Below are 20797 nucleotides of genomic sequence, written 5' to 3'. Positions count from 1 at the left end.
GGAGCACTGGTGTGAGAAAGTGACTGTCAAATAATTGAATACCAAAGTTAGCCAGAAATATAGCCTTGGTTGTTCTCTACTATAAGTCTGGTGAAAACGGTCCAGTTCAGATCAATAAGCTCACCCCCTTTTCAGTATTTACTACTTTTCTAGCAAATCAAATCAACTCAGTGAAGGTGGATCGAGGGTGGAGCCAGTGACTCAAACAGATTCAAGAGTACACTATGAGTAACAGGGAAGATTGCTCAGTCAGCATTACCATCCTTTTTCTATTGCCTTGGAATTCTTTGTGCCATTTAAATGATTCATTTTTATTTAAACTCAAGTTTGGGTCAAGTCTCCCATAGCCAGTGATCTAAGATCCTGGCTGTAATCCCAGTATCATATGTTGCCAAGGCTCTGGCAGAGGGGAGTTTTATTACATTGTTAAAGACGGTGAGGGGCATTGCTAATTGAGCAGTTTTATCTTTACAGCTACCAGGTGGGTGCACTGGGATATGTTCCAGGGGCACTGTGCACAGATTTGTGGGTCTGTGCGTTATGTGTATCCATTGATGTTATAAGTATCATGAATAGGATTCAGATGTTTTAATGATCCGTGGAAGATCTGGTCAAAAACCACTGATCATCACATGATCCTGACCCTGTTTTTTCCATGTCTAATCTCTGGCACATGTTTGATAAAGGAACAGGAACATTGTTTATGGTTTATCTCTTTCCGTTTCTCTCCACATCATGACTTCTTGGACAGTTGTGCATATGAGTAAAGTGTTTATATGCCTATGTTCACATATACAGATTATTTATACAGCAAAGACAAGCATCTTAAAACATTTACATAAAACATCCTTTTGCTAATGGACAGTTTATATAGCTGCATGTCTGCCATGAATAGTTTGAATACTTTTCACATTATGTTAAAATGCATAATACATAATGGAGTGATATGACAAATAGTTGGCATAACAACATTCTGTATTATATATTTTTGACTTTCTTTTTGAATGTGCTTATCACGCATTATTATCCAACAATTGAATATGGCTGTCAGCTCCCCCTCTAAAAATATTCACATAATGGCTGACTAGATGGGCCCAGCAGTCAGTCATCACAGGTAAAGGTATTGAAATCTTAATAAGCACACAATATAGACATAAAGACAATATTCTGGATAAGTTTGATGTTTTTGGCAAAAACCTGAGCCTAAGCTTTCTCAAATTCAGATTCATAACTGACCATTGTCTTAATAGAACCATAATTGAGAGACCCTGCTCAGCTCTGACAGTGAAAATGTTTTGAATGAAAACACTGCTGAACTGCAGGCCTCTGGGTGGGAGTGGAGCAGCCCTGGTCAGAGGCTTTGAACTCCAGCGAGTCTCTGAGTGTCTGTTTGGCAGTGAATAAATGAAGGAATGAAGTCTTTGATGTTTCTCTCTCAGGATGCAGAGAGCCTTTCAGACATTCAGCGGCTTCAGAGAAGCATTCCCGGAGGTTTCCAGTTACTGTTTCTGTGCTGACAGCCGAGGCAGAGAGCTGGCCAACACAGGTGAGGCGTCCTCAGGTGGCAGACCATGTTGGGACACACGCCACTCCTGTCATACCAACCTAAGTTTTTCTCATTAATGTGTTGCCGTGTTTACATGGATCTGTATAAAGCAGCTGCAATAGTTTGTTAATCGAGGAGGTAGGTATATTTTAGCTTTTTTTAAATCATTTCCTGAATCAGGGTATTCCCGTCTGTGCAAAGTGATAACTACAGTTCTGAGAGGTCCAGCGCAGACTGGCCACCTTCAGAGGGTGAGATTATGTCCTGTCCACCGCTCAGGCGTGGAGCTGCTGCTGGACGAGGTGTACGACACGGCGTTCTCAGGAATGAACCCCGGACGCTCCTTCTCCCAGTCCAACATGTACCGCATCCTGCAGAGAAGATACCTGGGGATACAGCTGGCCATGGGCGGCAGGTTTAGATGTAAGCATGCATTGCTGTGGAGTTTGGCAATGACGAATGCTATATGAATAATCAATCATTCAAATGATCAGGACAGCCGAGCACCCTTAATAAAAGCACTGGTATAACATTGCACAGGAAATGAACTGGTAAGACAGATACCCAAGCATTTCCTCAAATGACTGCAGTAATAAGCAATGAGCAATGAGATGTTCACAGGATATGTATGTATGAGGTAGGTATATCAATGTAATTTTCAGCTCAGTTCTTTGAAATTTAAAACATTATTTCATCAATTTCATATTGAATGCAAGTTTAATCCTGATGAGTGTGTGTCTTTTCCCGGAGGTCCCACTAAATGTGAGAGCGAGAGGTCATCCAGCGCTGAGGCGGGGAACGTGTTTGTGCCCTCCTGTGATGCGAGCGGAAGCTACACACCTGTGCAGTGCCAGGCTGGCGGGCAGTGCTGGTGTGTGGACTCTGATGGCAGAGAAATCTTTGGGACACGGTTGCATGGAGGAAAACCTGTCTGTAGTGAGTATGGCACCACATTTAGGATTCAGACTTTTATGTTTTCAGTTCACGTCACAGACTTTTGTGCTCAGAACTGATGATGCAATATGCGTGGCGCTGATTTCTTTCACCATGTTCAGTATCTGTTCTCTATTTGTCTTTGTCTCACTCTTTATCACTCTTTTTCTCTGTTTTATTCCTCTAACAATTCTCTTCTCCTCTGTCCCCCATTCATCCCTCCCTTCCTCCCTCTCTTCCTTACTGTCTCCAGAAAAGGCCAGTACGTGTATGTACTGAAGACAGAATTGATTTTCTTTCACTTACAGGCAGTCGCCCAAGATGGAGTAGTCTTGTGTGGTAAAAGTTAAACTATATTGTCTTGTTGTGCAGGTAGTGGAGTGACAGACTGCCCTTCAGAGAGACGGCAGGCCCTCTCACGGCTGTTCTACGGCCTGTCTGGGCCCTTTGTTTCCCGAAACTTGTTCTCACAGAGGGACAGCAACCCCTCACCCCTCAGCCCCTGCAGCCCCGAGGTGCAGGAGCTGTTGGCAAAGTCGGGTCTGCTCGTGTCAGTGTCCGAGTCAGGGCGGTCTGACCTGGGCGAGGTCCTGGCTGAGGTCATTCAAGGCATGTTCCCCACCGGGTCCATGGCCCTCAAAGCCCTGTCCCTCACCACCAATCCCAAGAGGCTGCAGGAGAACCTTTTTGGAGGGAAGTTCCTGAAGAATGCCGGCAATTTCAACTTCAGTACAGCCGTTGGGGCCAGGGGCACATTTAGCTTCGGCAGAGCCTTCAGCCAGGTGGGGCTCACGCAGGTTAGCGCTGACTTGGCCCAGCTGGCTAAGGTCTTCTCCCCTGAAGCCAGCTTCGCGTTCGAGGCTCCGGCCCTGGACCAGGAGATCTCTGATCCCTTGGGCCGGCTCGTGAACCTGAAGAAGAACAGAGATTTGGTGAAACTGGTGGGGTCCACTCTGGAGAGCGAGCAGTTCTTGGCCACGCTTCGGGATGTCATCACCGTGATGAAGGCGGAGGACAGTGTGGACCTGGGTGGTGTGTTTCGGGCTGTGTTCCAGAGCTCCCAGCCAGGCGCTTGTCAGAAAGACTCTCCTGCTCTGTACGTCCCCCAGTGCACAGAGACCGGGCAGTACCAACAGGTCCAGTGTCAGGGTACAGAGTGCTGGTGCGTGGACTCCCGTGGGGTGGAGGTCCTGGGTTCCCGCTCAAAGGGGCGGAGACCCAGGTGTCTGTTGCAGTGTGAGAGCGAACGGGAGATGGCTGTGAAAGTGAGGGCGGGTCTGTCGGCGGGGTCACAGGTCTTTATCCCCAAGTGCGAGGAGGACGGCAGCTTCGCACCTCTGCAGTGCTCTGGGAAGGACTGCTTCTGTATGGACCGGGAGGGAGGCAGACATGACGCCACTATGGGACCTGGGGGTCTGCAATGTGAGTGTCAGCAACCCCTCCTTCTGTTGAAATACATATTGCATGTGTATGTTGGATACGTAATAAGATTCTTGACAATGTTATGTATTAATCTATAAACTGATATAGCAACTGGCCATAATAAACATCAAAGTGTAGCTCCTGCTACGCCATTCGTTTTGCTCCAGAACTCACACCACAAATGGGCAGAGAAACACTGGTGGTTTAAACAGGGATTATTAAACTAGGGGATGATTAGACAGCCAGAGTCAGAGAGCCAGATTGGGATTTTAGGTTACAAGCCGAGGTTACAAGATTTTGGGTTACAAACTGAGTACCTTGCCCATTATACTACACTGCCACCCGTGACTTTGGTTCAAGGGTCAGTAAGACTTCAGTTCAAGTGAGATTACACTTCAAGGGTCGAACGGATTAAGAAATCACGTTTCATAGAACTCATAGGTCTAGAGTCTATCAAACATTCCATTAAGCAAAACGAATGAATACACACAAATAGATTTCACAAAAAACCAAAAAGGTAATAATTGAAGGTAATTAATAATTTTGAACTGTTTATTTTGACTGAAAACAGTTGTATGTTTTCTGTCTGCATTAGTGCTACCCATTTTTAAAAAAGAGGCAGACATTTTAATCCAGTTATCAAGTGTTTTGTTTTTGATTCCCCCAAGCAGCCATAATATTATTTATCATTATTACTGTAACCGCTGAATGACCCCAAAGAACCACAGAGCGTTCCTGAGACACATCAGCACAAAAGTAAACACCACCAATATGCATTAATAAATGCCACTGAGAACTGAATCGCTTTCTCAACTGGAAACAGAACCTTTTGGGTGCACTGCTCAGGTTCTGTAGCTCTCAGACCCCAGGCCCAGTAAACATTGTTTATCTTATTTACCCAGGTCCGACTGACTGCCAGGTGTCAGCTGCAGGGCGGTTCTTGAGTGAGGTCCGGTCGGTGCTGTCAGACCCAGCTGCGATGGCCCAGCTCTCCGACGTGTACGTCCCCCAGTGTGACCCAGCCGGGGCGTGGCGGCAGATCCAGTGCGATGGGCCCCCAGAACAGGCGTTCCAGTTCTACCGGGACTGGGTTCGACTCAACAATGCCGGGCAGGACCTGCCTGTCTCCGAGGTCATCAGCATCCTCAGAGGGTACGGCAAGCGACCCGAGGTCCTGGCATCGTTTGGGGGGTTCGTGAAGCTGCTGTTTGATGCAGGACATCAGAGCGTCTTCCCCGTCCTCTCCCAGTACGAGACTTTTGACAGTGTTCCAGCAGAGGTGCTGGCCGGGGACAGCGATGCTGTTTTTGGCCCCACTGTGTTCCTGAACCCCCTGTCCCTGTGGAGACTCCTCCAGGGGAACGTCACGCAATACCCGGGACAGGCCTCCGACTTCAGTGTCCCCCTGGGGCACTTCCACCTCCGTCAGTGCTGGTGCGTGGGCGCCCGTGGGGACATGATCGCTAACACCAAGGCTGCTGTCAACCAGATCCCAAAATGTGAGTTCTGAGCTCAGGCCCCCCTATAGTAATATTGGTCACTGATTGGTAGTCATCAATATCCAAATGTTGTAAACATTTTTTTCAGTTTTTTTTTTCTCTCAGTGTTATTGAAGCAAAGCCCCAGATCTTTATTGTATCTGGACCAACCTAATCTTATGGGTGGCAGTTCAGTTCTAATGAAGGACTGGTTCTTTCTTTTGCACATACTATTTCAGCATTCTTCTGTACTTCTAATGGAATGGTATTTCAGTATACCAGTTGTTTCACATAGAGTGGGTACCGGTGTGTGTGTAATGGTTCCAGTGTCTCATTGTTCGTTCCTCAGGTCCTGGCTCCTGTTCTCTCGTGGAACGCCAGATCTCCCAGTTTCGCCAGGATACAGAGGCAATCATCTCCCTCTCCAACAGCTCCAATGTGCCTTTGGGCTATGGCTTTCTACTGGCAATGGGCCTCAGTCTAACCCCCCAGGAGCTCCAGCATAGCCCCCCTGTGGAATCTATCATCTCCGACACCCTGCTCATTGACTCTTATGCTGCCCTTCGCCTGGCTGCCCACTCCAGTACGCTGTTCCTTACTTATCTCTGATTGGTCTAGATCCCTTGCAGTGCTCCTCCTATTTCTATTGCAGCTACTAATACTGTAATACTTGCAAATTTGGTAATAATTTCATAATGTCAATTATCAAATGTTTCTGAGTTGTGCTACAGATGCCATACTGTGTGGACTGTTTTCCAAGTAACCTATTTACTTTGTTAAACTAATATTTTATTTATTAACTAATATTTATTTTGAATACTAACAAATTTCACCTTTGACTATTTTTATTTACAGGTGATACGTGTCTTTTCAGTAATTTCCAAACTAAGTCATTATTCAGTGGATTTATTATTTTACCTGGCACCCCCTGGCTTAAACAATCTAATTTATTTCAGACGGTCTAGGTACAGTATTATGATGCAGTCTGGACACTCAGACCTGGCTTAGTCAAGAAAATGTATGTAGTGTTAGGTAATTAAACATCACAGATAATATTCATTATTGTAGACATTTGTACTTACTAACTAATGGTTTTTGTATTATCTGCAGACAAATCAGTTCTGGCATACTGCTATGGCTGTTGCTACTATATACTAATAATAATAATAATAATAATAATAATATATATGTTATTTATTGCCTGTTATTTTCAGCGCTTCAGTTCTACTGGCAGAGTCATATCAGCAGGTCTGACAGTGACAGAGAGGCCCTGCTTCTTGGGTACCAGCCCTACACCCCACAGTGTGACTCCAACGGCCTGTGGCTACCTACACAATGCTACCCAAGCACAGGTGAGTGTCTTATCCTGGTAGCAGTGATTTACTCAACAGCTGCCTCACTGCATCACTGTTCTTATTCTGGAACCTTCCTCTGCAGGAAAATTCATTTGTAGAAGATCTAGTTTATTTATTGTAAGCATGTACAAATCCTGTTGTTCATACCTATACCCATGGGTTGTTGAAATGTGCATTCAAATTTGCATTTCTTCTGTATTGAGATAGGACAGTGGTGTCAAACTTGTTGCCATGGAGGGCCGTGTGTATGCAGGTTTTCATTCCAGCCTCAGATCTTGATTATATAATTAGTTAAATTATTTGCTGAATTAGGGATGCAGGTTTGTGCACAATGGTGACCCAACGTCTATGGTGACCCGCATTGTCTAAATAAAAATTTTCTTATATTCTGTGCTTCAATGCAGTTAAACGCATATGGCTGAATGAGTAATTGGACTCAATTAAGGCAGCATTAATTGGTTGGAATGAAAACATGCATACACACGGCCCTCCACGGCAACGAGTTTGACACCACTGGGATAGGATATGATCTGACATAGTGATCTCTTTTTTTGCTCTATTGACAGGTCATTGCTGGTGTGTCGATGGAGAAGGAAGGTATATCCCTGAATCTCTGACCAGTCGCTCTATGGAGCTTCCACAGTGTAAGATTGTCCACTTTTCTGTCATTTTATTCTCAATACTAACAAGGTAGAAATATGATTTTCTCTTGATCAGATGCACTGAAAAAAAGAGCAAAGTCACTGAAATTTTATTCCGTAACACTAGTCCCTCATCTACCACAGGAACTCCTTCACTGGCAAAGGAAGGAATTTAGTATTTCAGATGTGTCCCCAGTGATTAAAAATCTCTTAGTTTCCCTTTGGAACTGTAATGATTGACAGTTGGAAATGCCTCAGTCTCGGCTGACCTTAACAAAGACAAAAAATAATCATTTTATTTCGGAAATGGAACATCATCATTCATTTATGTTTTATATTTATATTCCTGCTTTTGGCAGGTTGGAAAAAAATTGTTTTAGACCTCTGGCTTTTATAATTGCCCATATAGTATAGAGTATTAATGTCTACATCTGTTTTACATTGAAATTCCATCTGTTTTACATTGAAACTCCATGAAATGCTTTCAGAACCCGTAACATATGAATCATTGTGTCTAGGATTTGACCTATTCTTTGGTAATAGTACAATGCAGGTATTCAATTTTTTTCATATTATTTTTTTCTAGGCTGAGAACCAAAAGTACATTTCAGTTTGAGATGAATTCATCATTTAACAGCAAAGAGATAACTCGAATCACTGATTTACCATGGAACATTCTTTTTTAAACATGGTTCTCTTCCAGGCGGGACCCCATGCCAGCGAGCTCACACACAGGCTCTGCTTTCTGATTGGATGCCATCTGTCTCCGAGCCGTCAAATTCTTTGTATAATCCCACTTGTGAAGAGGTATTTCTCCCAGTCATATTTTTATTGGAAAAGGCTAGTGCATTCATAACTGTAGATCTATCTTCAATTGTAATTGCATTTGTTGCCCACGCTTTACTGTTTGTTACCTGAGGTTGTAGCCTGGCTGAATTTGTGTGTGAGCTAATTCCCTGTGTTTATGTTTGCTGGTTTGTTGCCTGTGTTTGTGTCGGGTGAGTTTGTTTCTCTGTTTCTGGCAGAGTATTTTGCCTGTTTATCTGTCTGACAGCGTATTGCCTGTGTATGTGTCTGGCAGACTGTGCTGCCTGTTTGTATTTGATGGTGTGTGTTGTCTTTGTTGGCAGAGTGGAGAGTTTTCTGTGCTGCAGAGGGAGCGTGCAGACAGTGGCTTTGGCTGGTGTGTCAGTCCTCTCTCTGGGAAGGCTATCCAGCCTGCTGTTTTGTCTCAGACAGGAGACATCCAATGTGCGTAAATTTCACATGTGGACTTCTTATAATTCCAGTTTCTTCCTTTTTAGTTCTTGAAGAAACTAGAAAGAAACTTTACTGCCGGCTCCTTGGGTTACTATATTTGACAAGAGCCCATAAAAATTTCATAAAATGTGATTGATTGGATGCAGCCTACTCTGTAAGGGCAACAGGGTTCAGGTGTGTTGATCTGACTATATCTTTTTTTTTTACTACCCTCTGCACTCCTCATTCAACTGGGGTCCTTTCCTGGTCAACATATTGTAGGCCCCAGCTGGTGCCAGATGCTGAAGGAGCAGGTGACTGGAAGGAAAGCTGGCACTGGTTATGAGCCAGAATGCAAGGCAGATGGGCAAGGCTTCTCTCCAATGCAGTGTGACCATGCAGACTGCTGGTGTGTCTCTCCAAATGGCCAGGAGCTTCCTGGGACCAGAACCCCTCGCAATGCTGGGCAGACTCCTGCCTGTGACAGTACGTCACCCGTACCTGAGCACAGTGCCACTCTGCTTTTATTCCCCCTCATATACTGTATATATATACTGTAGATACTGTATATACATATATATATATATATATATATATATATATACACACACAGGATACATCTATACATCATACAGTCAGTCTTCACTTATTTTAATATATTTCTGTGGTCTTGTTCTAAGGTCCCCAGTGTCCCCTTCCCTTCAGTGAACTCCTTGTTGCCCACGGTGCCCTTCTGTGCAGTAACATCATGGAGGACAGCCAGCAGAGACAGCGTTGCCAGCTCGTGTGTCACCAGGGCTATGAAAGCGCACTTTCTGTTGGCAACTTCCTGTGTGATTTAGTGACCGGAAACTGGGTGTCAGATGCCCCACTTCCTCATGCCTGCCAGAGTAAATAGCCACCACTGCAGTATCCACTTCCTCTCTGTGATTCTGATAAAAGTAATTTACAGAAAACTACTACTCATTCACTGGTTACTGATAATCAGGAAGGATTTTGCAATGCCCTCTACAAACATAAAATTGCAAATGGTGCAGTTTGTAGATATGCTAGATATATATGTGCTTATGCCATGATCTGTCTATTATGACAGATCTAATCAGTTTGTTTATTAGTGATCACTATATTCTATGAACATTGGTACCATTACCTCTATGTGTTACATTTTATATTTCTCTCTGTGTAATGTGTGAGGCATTTCAACAGTGGAGAAGAACTAAGGAAAACCTAGCATGAACACATTGCATTTTGTCTGTAGCATTCTCAAGTGAGTTTAAGTGAGGGCTAATTGTTTAATTTTGTTGGTAGTATTGTGAATTTGGTGGTTTTGACTGATGTAGGGTAGCACTTGTCCATGCTACTGCTTGATCTGTTTTGTTGTATGACTCTGCTTCTCTGTCTTCTATTTCTCTTTGTGTCTTTTCTCTCTCTGTTGCTCTGTGCCTCTGACAGGACTCCAGGTTTTGCAGTCAGTCCAAGCCAGCTCTCAGCTCCAGCTGTCTGTGTCCCAGAGGCAGCAGTCATGTAGCTCCATTCGCACTGGTCTGCAGCTCTCCCTCCTTCAAGACATGAGGAGTCGGGGACTCTGTAGTCTGCAGGTATTCCCATGGATACATTTGGTTGGGCAATGTGATGTATGGATTCAGCACATATTCACTGATCTTTAATTCATCGGTACGGCCCATCCCATTGACTGTCCTTGCTTTGTCAGGTAATCCATGTGCAGTAAAGATCAGTCAGTCTTGGATTGTATTGGATATATGCAGCATGAAACCATGATTTTGGTCTTTCTTGTCTTGTCCATGCCTTTTGATTGCTTTTGTCTGGTGGTAGTTGTGTCTGACAAGTCTTGTGTTAGAGATGGTACTTTGTGTTTTGGCAGTAGAGTAACTGACCAGTTGTATGTTTTAGGTGACATCCCCCACAGGAGAGCTCAGCTTTATGTCAGCCTGCGATGACTCCTCTGTTTTGCTGGAGTGTGACACTGAGGAGACACTCAGGGCCACGCTTGCATGGAGGGCACGCCTCTCAGATGTCTCAGTACAGGCTCTACCAGATCTACACGATATCGGTAAGCAGAAAATACCAAGGCACATGAAAAGGGGTGTGCTTAAAATTTGTTTTCACATTCTTTGGGTCCAGATTGGTTCATCTTGACCAGGAACATGGACATGGCATGACACGGTACCCTCTTATTCATGTAATATCGACATGCTTGTGACAGTTACAATGTAATTTACCTCATTAAACCACTGCTGCCTTTGACAGCTCTATGTGATTTTGTAATTGGCTGTTATGTACAGTGAATCTCCAGATTGGCCTTATAACATCTTCTGACCTCTAAATCCCTCCAGTACATTCAAAATCCTCAAGTCCTGTCTACCACTTAAGTAGATTGTTTTAAGTGCTTCATTTTCTCATTCAGATGTGGCATTTACTGCTGGGAAACTATTGGAGGGAGCCGTTGACCTAATACGAAGTGGCAACTACCAGTCCACCGTTTCAGTAGATGGCCCTGTGGACCCAGTCCTGACCGTGACCTTTGGGTGTGCTCCAGGTTACAGACGTGTCCCAGGAAACACTGGATGTGGTAAATATGAATGAAATGACCAAACTGTCTAATGGTGTGGCAGGGAAATTGTATGGATAATAACAATGGCTACAATGTAATGCAGCTTATAGAATTATGTTGTTTTCATGGTGATGCATTGTTCTTGTTTTTTTTTTAATCTGAAGCTTTCAAGATCTATATAGCAGCACTGTGTTTTGTGATTCCAGCATCCTTGCAGTAAATTTTGGCAACCCCAAGGAACAGAATTTCAAATATAAAATATTTATGCAGAACTTTATATCATTATCAATAATGCGTAAATTCACCTGGAACTGCACATTAGAGTTTTATTACCAAAAATATATGGCCACCCTGCCTTACAGAAAACAAATGATGCAATGCCTAACTATAGTACAACAATCATTTGAACATTCCAGTTTGAAACTGATGGACTGAAGTTAGTTTTGCTGCGGTTGCTAGAAGTGTGCAATTAAATCAGATTAGGTGCATGTTTTTCCTTTAGCTGTTCATGGTAGCATTTCATTTTGTACACATGTGGAAAACAGCTGCTACTTACTGCCAAGTAAACTGCAGTACTTTATGAGTATTTCAACTAAGTTTACAATGCCTTTCTGCCGAACCTGTTCTAGACTGAGACAGACATCCATGAGCAATCTTAACCCACCCCATGTGATATAATTCCTGCCTCCTGATGGCGCTGTGTTCTGCATTCCCACAGTGGCATGCCCTGCAGGGACCTTCTTCACCAATGGAGGCTGCTCCCTGTGCCCTGAAGGGTCTTATCAGGATCAGAAAGGCCAGGACGTCTGTGACAGGTGTCCCCGCGGCACGTCCACTGCCTCCCCAGGGGCGTTCAGAGCCACACATTGTGAGTATGTGGCAGCGCAGCAGGCTCAGGCGATGGCGTTGTATCCAGAACAGACTGATCCAGGTTGAGGCAAAGATCTATTTGTGAAAAAACGGCACTTTAAAAGTCAATCTTTGGGGCTTCGGACTCATTCAGTTGCTAAAAGCTTCTCTCCACAAGCTAAGATGTCACAGGTTTGTTTTTTGGCAACACAATGAAATTAGCTAACTACGACAGGGACTCTTCAGTGGCAAGAAACAAATCAAAATTTACAGGGGGGGGGGGGGGGGGGTATCCTGGTTGACTGCTGCATTGGCTCCTTCCAGCCATACTGCAGGTACCCACAAGGATCAGGGAGCCTGGACCCCAAGAATGTGGTTCTGGTATTAGAGAGACTGGACCCTGTCACTGTGTTCTCTGTGTTAGACTGACAGGACCCTGTCACTGTGTTTTAAGGTGCCAGTGAATGCCAGAGGAGTGGACAGGGCTGCACAGACAGCGGGGCATTCCAGGCTGCCCAGCTGGACGTCCAGATGGGGAAGTGGCTGTGCGTGAGCTCGGAGGGGAAGCGTCTGCTCTGGACCTCCTCAGTGGAGCCCCTGTCTGAGCCTGAGTGTCAAGGTACAGCCATGTTGTTTTGGTGAACTGACATTCTCAGAAGAACTAAACCGTAGTTAAATTTTTTTCATAAATTAACAACAAATGAACTATAAATAAGCATAAATATTAATATTGTATATGCTTGTTTATTGTCTAACTGTTGTCATAATAACATTAGTTAAAAATTAAAACTACTCTATTTATGCCTCTGCCTCTTTGGTTACCATTTGGTCTCAATGTTGTAATCAGCCAAGATAAAAAATTAAGGCAGAATTAAATTTTTGTATTTAATGAGAGAGAACAATGAACTTTGTAAACCACCCGTGGTTTTCAGAATAACACTACAGCCCTAAAGCAACTTTCCTTTTCCTGTCTACCATTTGAAATGTAAGGCTGCTGCCTCCTTTTATGTAACTCACAGTACCGGTGACTGTTTCCAGTACTTAAGGCTATCATTTAAGATGCCTACGACTTTCAAAGCACAAGGTTGACAGAAATAGCCTCAAGGTTTCTTGAAAAACTGCAAACGCTCTTACTCTGAGGAAGTATTGCACACTTCACACCTTCCCCTTCATGTAGCACCACAATGTCACGAAGTCCCAGTGTGGTCTTAGCCTAAGGTTTAGTGCTTTAGTTTCAGCTTTAGTGTTTTATTTGTGCCTGGGTGTCTGGTAAAAATGACTTCATCTATGTTAAAATAACGTCTCAGTCCTGCACAGTTTCCAAACCACAACTGACAATTAATGCTCGTTTTTGAGTGGAAAACAGATGGCTAAAACGCAATGAGAACATTTGGAATGTTTGGTAGATTATATTGTAGATGTAATGGTCTGACAAGCTTTCCAGTTGTTTTGAAATATGGTCTACATCACCTTTTTAAACGTGATTTAAAAGAGTGTTTTTGTAACTAATGTCAAAATTATGTTAAAAGTTATATATTAAAAATGGAAAATTGAAAAAAGTGCATCTTCAGTTTGCGAAAGAACTGAACTTTGTGCTTTACTCCTTTGAACAGTCTAACACATGTCATGTGGAGATTTATTTGCATGTTTATTCATGTAGGAAAACTGTGAAAATGTTAAAAAAAGATACGATTGATGTGATTGTTCCTCCTGCAGTGATGGAGAAATTTGAGGATGTGCCCAGGTCTCAGTGGCGAAGTGACGATGCCATCCTTCTTGGCTCCAGGGTCTCAGATGATGCCCTGGAAAGTCAGCTCAGAAAGTGCATCTCTGGTAAGTAACTGTTTATTTATTTTACAGACCCCCCTTATGCAGCATGAAAAATACACTGCAGAAAATGAAGGGCAAATGCAACAACTCCGAAACGTACAGTACTAACATATGCTAAAAAAGATTTTTTTAAAATCTGTCTGTGAACAGTGATTAGTATTGACTTGAGTTGAAATGAAGGTACACCTCCAGGAAACTACTTCATCAAGAGCTTTTTGATAAAAAAAAAAGATCAGTATTCAGAAAATTCCATGAATGCACACATGGCCACTCTGTGGCATGAGAACTGCCTGGCTGCTGCCATTCTCATGCTCATGTCTGCTGTAATATATTTTATATAAACAGGCTTTACCAGACCTGGGTCAAGTAATTATAAAATAAATTTTACAAACTCATTAACCCTTTAGACACTATTAAAAGTATTGCAGATTACAGAAATAATTTGAAGAAACATTTGTCTTGACCAGTAGTTAGAACATGATTCTTCCTTCAACGTTTAACAAAAATGTGGTACCGAACAAAACTGTACATTTTGTTCCCTAAGTTTTATCATACCTGTCTATATGTGTTAAATTTAATGTTATTAATGAAGATTTTTTTTTAAATAAATCTTATTTTCCCACCCCAGACTGTGCTGCCAATGACTCCTGCCATCACCTGGCCCTGTTCACTGATGGAGGGCGAAAACATTGTGACCTCTACAGCACAGATGGAGCGAACATCGAATGCAAGGCTTCTGAAAAAGTATACAAGGCCCCTGTTCTTTCAACACTGTGCTATTGTTTTCAACAAAATTATTTTCATTAGTGAGAGCGTACAAAGTTATTCCATGGCCCCGTGCATGTGGCTAGCACTGATGGGTGGAGTACAAAGAGGGTGTTTCACATTGTTGGACATTCTGGGTGCTTACTGCATCACATCTTGGAAATAGACAGGCAGAAGGATGTTTGATATGCATGTCTTTTCTGAAACAGAGCTAGAGTACATGTCAAACTAGGCACAAACTGTAAAGACAAGCTTTTATAAATCGTAAAATCTGTGTTTTGACAGTCTTTGGCGAATTAAACTACCTCAAATACCAGCAATAATTGTACTTAATTTTGGTTGTAGTCATTTCATCCACCTTGGATGCCATCCAGAGCCAGTGTAATGCTTGTTTTCTTGACTGATTGTGCTTGGTGTGGCCTGAGTGATCAAGCAGGTGATGTAGTTGAGTGAACTTGCGGAACTAATGGCCCAGGCCCCTCAGACCGTGAACAAGTCAAGCACTTGCCTTGACTCTGAAAAGGACCTCTGTTGTCTTCTGGCCTCTGCTGCTGAAACAGAAATTGATTCTTCTGTTTACATTTTGTCTAATTACAGACCAAAGGATTTTTGGGAAATCCAGGTGCTGATATGTACCAGAGTCTCAGCTGTTTGCTAAAAGTGAAAGGAGACAGACCAGACCTTGTGGTGTTGAGAAAGAAAGGTATGAAATTAAGATGCAGTAAATTAATGAAATAATGAAGAATATTATTATTTTATTATTATTATTATTATTATTGATAGAAGTAGTAGTAGTAGTAGTAGCAGTATTTGCTATAGTAGTAATGCCTTGATATCTACTGTAGAAATTTAGTTTAAGGACCTTGCTTGGTACAGCAGCTGTACCCTGCCTGAAATTAACCTAAAAATGACATCCTCTGTAAATCTGTGGAGAACTGTGAAACTGTATATCCAGAGAGATTGATTTAGGCTGATAACTTTAGATTGGGGGCATCTCTAAATCCAGGTTTGTTGAATTGGAACTGTAAATCCCCGGAATCTTGGCAACAGCTAGATGTTCTTGGCCACCCGAATGCATTCGGATGCAACTGTGTGTCTTGGCCAAAACTTAAGAATCTCCCATGCTCTCTTTCGTGCTCTCTTTCTCTCCCTGACGAAAGGTTACGAGTTCACCACTTCTTCTTTGAAGACCTTTGAGAGGCTGAAGTTCCGCAAGGCGAGCTCAGGGGTGTACCGCACTGCGGTATTCCAGGCTCAGGGGGCCTCCTTGATGGATGTCCATCGCTTCTGCCAGGACACATGCAGCCAGGAGAGCTGCTGTGATGGCTTCATCCTCAATCAAAACATCCTCAATGGAGGTCAGCCACTTAAACAACACTGGAATTATAGTGCAGAATGCAAGCTACAGTACCAGAGCCGTACAGATATAATATATCCAAGTAATCATATAAGCCAGAATTCAATGACAGAAAAGCGAGTTACTGGAACCTAAACCCTTGAATGAGTATCTGTATGAGGAAGACCCTCGTATCAGTCTTGCCAGTTCATTACTATCACTTCACTGTGTCCAACCAGTACTGTGTGCTTTTTGTCTGAGTGTGTGTTGGTAAATTTGTTTTTGCCCGTCTGTGTGTGCGTGTGCTCATGTGCTCTTGTGTATGTGTGATTACGTATGTGTGTGTGTGTGTGTGTATGTGCATGCACGTGTGTGTTCCAGGCACCGTCCTATGTGGCCTCCTGAGCTTCCCAGACCTGCTCCTCTGCAGTGATGAGGACTGGGACGTCTCTGGGACCTCAAAGTCGAATCGTATCTGTGGAGCAGGGGTTCAGTACAACAAACAGAGGAAACAGTTCACCTTCAGCTTCGGGGGCCAGAACTTCACTATCAGTGAGCATGAGCTGCACTGAGCATCTTAAAATTATTAACCGTGCAAATACATTCTCTAATGCCATAGCTCAATGCAGTCCTGTTGTTGGGCTGCTGGATGACTCATCCCTTAAGGCATTGTTCTAGTGTTCAAACAGAGCGGCATAAGATATCTGTAGCATTGTCCGGGGGGGGGGGGGGGGGGGGATTTCAGTCAACAAGATGCTATTTGTGTATAAGGCCCCCTTCTGTACAATCAGACACCCGCAGTCTGCCTGCATAACCTGCCCGTGAACTGTACTCCTCTGACTCAATGTCTGTACAAGCTTACCTGATGGACTGTGCAGTTTAAAAATCAGTGGCGGATATATGTGTTTCTGAGGAGAACATATGCTTGTCAGAGAGGGACAGCAGTGAGCACAAATATAACAGAGGATTCCAAATTGTGATGAGACTTATCTGGCTGTCTTAACAATTGAGGAATTTTCTTCTTGTCCTTTTGTCTAGCTGATGCAGCCTTGCCACCAACTAGCAAAAACAAAACTGATTACCAGGCAACAATCATTGGTTTCCAACGAATTTATCTTTGGAGAGGTACAGTACAAAATGCTCATATCATCACAGGCTATTACTCATTTGAAACAGCTGTTCATTTCAGATACATATGAATTCATTGTGTGGCTGAAAAAAAAATCTGCTTGGAAAGAGTACCGTGCTTCTGACTTCACAAATGATGAACGTTTTAGGTTCTGACATGACGACTCGTCAGAAGTCATCCCCAGAATGTCCCAGTGTTTCTGCGCAGCCGGACCAGAGTGTTCTCATCTCAGGTAAATCTTTTGTGTGGAACAAAACTGAAGCACCTCAATATCATATACTTGCTTATAGTGGGTCCTGTGTACTGGGTTTATACACTAGTTGGATCAGTATGCAATATAACAATGAATTATGAAATACAATATTTATTTTGAGGTTGATAAGTGTTCTGTTTTTAATGTGGTGGTTAAGGTACTCTACTTTTAACCAGTTAGGGGAGGTTGATTCACGTGAGTATCCATAAGCAGGGTACTGACCATGAGCTTCTTTGGAAAGTATAAATGGTGATTGTTTAAAACTTAATAATCATACTGGATAACAGTGTGTCATGTGATGAAAAGGAGTTTGTAGTACAGCTAATGACACTTGGCCAGTGTGTCATACTTTTTGAGTTTATTCAAATTATATGTTATATGTTTGATATTATATTCACCTTCTCTGCACACACCTATTTATGTTATACCATTTACTGTGAGTTCCAAACCGTGAAATTTTCATCCTCAGATGCAGTGAAAGAGGGATTTACGGCATTGGACAGCACAGACATCCGTGTCAACCCAAGCCAGGCTGTCCCAAGTCAGCAGTACTGGATCTTCAAGCACCAGTTCTCTGCAGAGGATGCCCAACGGTGGTGCCTAAAACGTAGGAAAACCGTTCTTACCTACAGTATATGACCTCTGCTCATTGTCCTTCACACTAGTTATGAGAGAGTGAGGATTTATGAATCCCAAAATGGGTTAAGCCATCTTAATTTATTTTTGACTCAGTGATTTGAACCAATCATAGCAGTTTTCTCTGGATAGCCAGGTGCTGTGATTAATTTACACATTGAATGGGTAAAAAATCCATGATTGTCCTTACATTACGTGTCCTTCATGTATTGAATCATGGTTTGTAGTTCATTTGGCCCCATAAAATTTTTAATTTTTGAACTATTAACCAGCTGCTCATTATCTGTGTTCTAATTCCTTTAAAAAGTCCTATTTATTTTATAGGAAGCAACAGCTTTTTAAAACTATGAACAGACATTTAAGTGTGACCATACAAAATAAACCTTGCTGCCAATTTTGGTGAATATTTTGTGGCTTTGTTTCGCTGTTTTTTATTTCTGCCTGCTGGGCCATTCTGATTCTTACAGGTTGTGAGGAGGAGAACCTATGTCACGTAGCAGATATTCGGGATGACAGCCCTACCTACTTCACCTGTGCCCTGTATCCCGACACCCAGGTGTGTGGGGCCTATGACACCCCCCTGAGACAGCCCTGCAGCCTCGTACTGCCCCAGCCTCCCCAAAAGGCCCACAGCAAGAAAGGTGAGCTCTCTCAACTCCCCCGTCGCGCCCGTTAGGTCATGATCTCATGCAGTACGCTTGAACACTGGGCCGATTGCTTTTTAAGAAACATCATTTTCCATATTTTAATTTCACGCATATCAAGTAAAACGGGCATGCTTTTTATAATGCAATGTATATTGTTGAATTCAATACAGAGTAGGTGGGTTACTGAAGCATCCAATGCACTTTATTTCAGGGTCAGAGTTTCCAAAATACAAGAAATATTGTGACTTTTGCAGACACACACACACAATACACCACCCACATTGACAGAGGAAAATGATGGATGGACCTCCATGCAGTCCTGTGCATTGCTGCTCCTCATAGCTGGCGTGTTTTAAGCATGCTGATCTTAGCAACTGGTCAAAAGTGCATGCGACGTTTGGACAGCTGTTACCTTTTCACAGTCCAAAAACAGCAGAGAGGAAGTGGTTAGGCAGGGGGAGAGCTGTTTGGATGATGCAAGCGTGCTAATTTAAACCTGGGTCCTGAGCTGAGGGCGGGTGCAGGGGTTTTCTGATGCGCTGTGGCTGAATCTTGATCATAACCATTCCCAGTTGACGTCAAGCCTAGTTACTTCAAGGTTCAGTGAGAGATGATGCTGACTCTCCCGGAATGAGTACCAGTTCTTTTTTTACCATTAAAACATATACCTGCTCCTTTGTAACTGGCCTCCCCCTGGACCTTTCTTTCATCATAAACTGTATTGGGATTTGCTTTCTTTTTATTGGCAGGCTGTTAATGTGGAGTATTTTAGAGATATAAGCATCTCGGGTTACGCGCATGAAAACACAGAGAGCTGCTGTGTTTTCCAAGAAATCTCTTTCTTCACACCCGACACCAACTGCCTGTGCCATCACAAACTCCAGGGCAGGCAGACAAGATTTTACTGCTGGCTGAATGAGCAAATGTACTGTACTGTAATTCAACCACAATTTCAAGGCATTTTCAGTGTAATAGCGCATGTTAAATGATGGCTATATCAAATATCTAGATTAAAATGAAATCAAGGATCAAGCATTGAGTCTTCAGTTATTTAGCAGTACAGACTTTAGTTCCCAGAACCTGGATGTACTCTATGGAACCTAATCAATCCAAACTCTGAGAAAAACCTGAAACCGTTTATACTTATCTTTTGATATGTTATGCACTATTATGATATTAGTGCAATGAATAACATGGATCATTTGTCTGGAACCATGTGAATGCTATGATTAATACTGACCTCAGATCACTGATAAGCCATGTGTGTGTTACAATATTCTGTAGCATTCTTACAGTATATTCTACCTGTTTTATGAGCTTGATGCTACATTTACTATTACTGGTATGTTGCTATGTTGCTATTGTGTGCACTGTGCTTATTTTCTTGTTGTTTCTGGTGAGTTCTTATTTAGTGTTTATTGCCATGGTGATTGGACTATACAAGAGTCCGAAAAATAAATAAAACCCTTTTGTATAACAGACAGTGCTTTGTTAAATCCCTGTGGTGTGACAGAACAGAACAGAATGTTTTATTTGTCATGTGCCTTGAAAGGCAGTCTCAAATGTAGATGGATTTGATTTTTATTGTAATCATATCATAGTTGATTGACTTGGAAAGGTGAAAGGTAATGAGTGTTTGTAGAATAGAGATTTGTGTTTTTTAAGCTTTTGCAGATACTTCTTCATGTCAGAGGCAGAGCAAGCTGTTTTGCTTCTTAAAATGAGCCAACTATTTTACTTTGGTCTGTGGTATTTTGAACACTCATTTCATGACTACTGGCAGCCAAACCCATGCTGTCACATGTGCTGTAAACTCATTTGCAACGTGTCCTTTGGACTTGCCTTTGCACAGCTCCTCCATGTCAAACCTGCATATGGGATTCGGATTCTTTGTTCTAGACCTGAACTCGTTCAGGTCATATGATTGAGTTCAGGTTTAGCACAAAGTACATATACTGTATGAATGGATACTCTTAGTAAAGGTAAAGCTGCCTTCTTTTCCAGTCACAGTATTCCCAAGGCTGAAACTATGCATTCAGTTTGGAAATAACTGGTAAATGACTGGTAAATGACTGGTAAATGCTTATTCTCTCCTCTTGCCCCCATTGAGAGAGACCTTTGCGGCTCATGTGTCCCTAGCTAGCTAGCTTTGGCTCAGCTGACATT

General features: G+C 42.8%; 1 protein-coding gene across 1 annotated transcript in view; it reads left to right on the top strand.

The window, feature by feature from the left end:
* The window catches only part of tg (thyroglobulin), a 48359-nt gene that overhangs the window by 2234 nt on the left and 25328 nt on the right, over nucleotides 1–20797 (top strand). Inside the window, exons 6-31 of the mRNA XM_035382267.1 lie at nucleotides 1440–1546; nucleotides 1826–1969; nucleotides 2297–2482; nucleotides 2852–3901; nucleotides 4804–5400; nucleotides 5729–5962; nucleotides 6594–6731; nucleotides 7301–7378; nucleotides 8079–8182; nucleotides 8506–8626; nucleotides 8897–9100; nucleotides 9295–9504; nucleotides 10067–10212; nucleotides 10526–10685; nucleotides 11040–11204; nucleotides 11905–12054; nucleotides 12490–12654; nucleotides 13752–13868; nucleotides 14494–14609; nucleotides 15228–15333; nucleotides 15791–15988; nucleotides 16348–16518; nucleotides 17005–17091; nucleotides 17244–17327; nucleotides 17818–17955; nucleotides 18452–18625. Coding sequence (XP_035238158.1) covers nucleotides 1440–1546; nucleotides 1826–1969; nucleotides 2297–2482; nucleotides 2852–3901; nucleotides 4804–5400; nucleotides 5729–5962; nucleotides 6594–6731; nucleotides 7301–7378; nucleotides 8079–8182; nucleotides 8506–8626; nucleotides 8897–9100; nucleotides 9295–9504; nucleotides 10067–10212; nucleotides 10526–10685; nucleotides 11040–11204; nucleotides 11905–12054; nucleotides 12490–12654; nucleotides 13752–13868; nucleotides 14494–14609; nucleotides 15228–15333; nucleotides 15791–15988; nucleotides 16348–16518; nucleotides 17005–17091; nucleotides 17244–17327; nucleotides 17818–17955; nucleotides 18452–18625 — 5150 coding nt within the window. The remainder of the gene's footprint in view (nucleotides 1–1439; nucleotides 1547–1825; nucleotides 1970–2296; nucleotides 2483–2851; nucleotides 3902–4803; nucleotides 5401–5728; nucleotides 5963–6593; nucleotides 6732–7300; nucleotides 7379–8078; nucleotides 8183–8505; nucleotides 8627–8896; nucleotides 9101–9294; nucleotides 9505–10066; nucleotides 10213–10525; nucleotides 10686–11039; nucleotides 11205–11904; nucleotides 12055–12489; nucleotides 12655–13751; nucleotides 13869–14493; nucleotides 14610–15227; nucleotides 15334–15790; nucleotides 15989–16347; nucleotides 16519–17004; nucleotides 17092–17243; nucleotides 17328–17817; nucleotides 17956–18451; nucleotides 18626–20797) is intronic.

This window comes from Anguilla anguilla, chromosome 1 (assembly GCF_013347855.1).
Source record: "Anguilla anguilla isolate fAngAng1 chromosome 1, fAngAng1.pri, whole genome shotgun sequence".
In the NCBI taxonomy this organism is placed as follows: domain Eukaryota; kingdom Metazoa; phylum Chordata; class Actinopteri; order Anguilliformes; family Anguillidae; genus Anguilla; species Anguilla anguilla.
The sequence above is the reverse complement of the archived record's forward strand: the minus strand, read 5'-3'. Positions and strand labels throughout refer to the sequence as shown.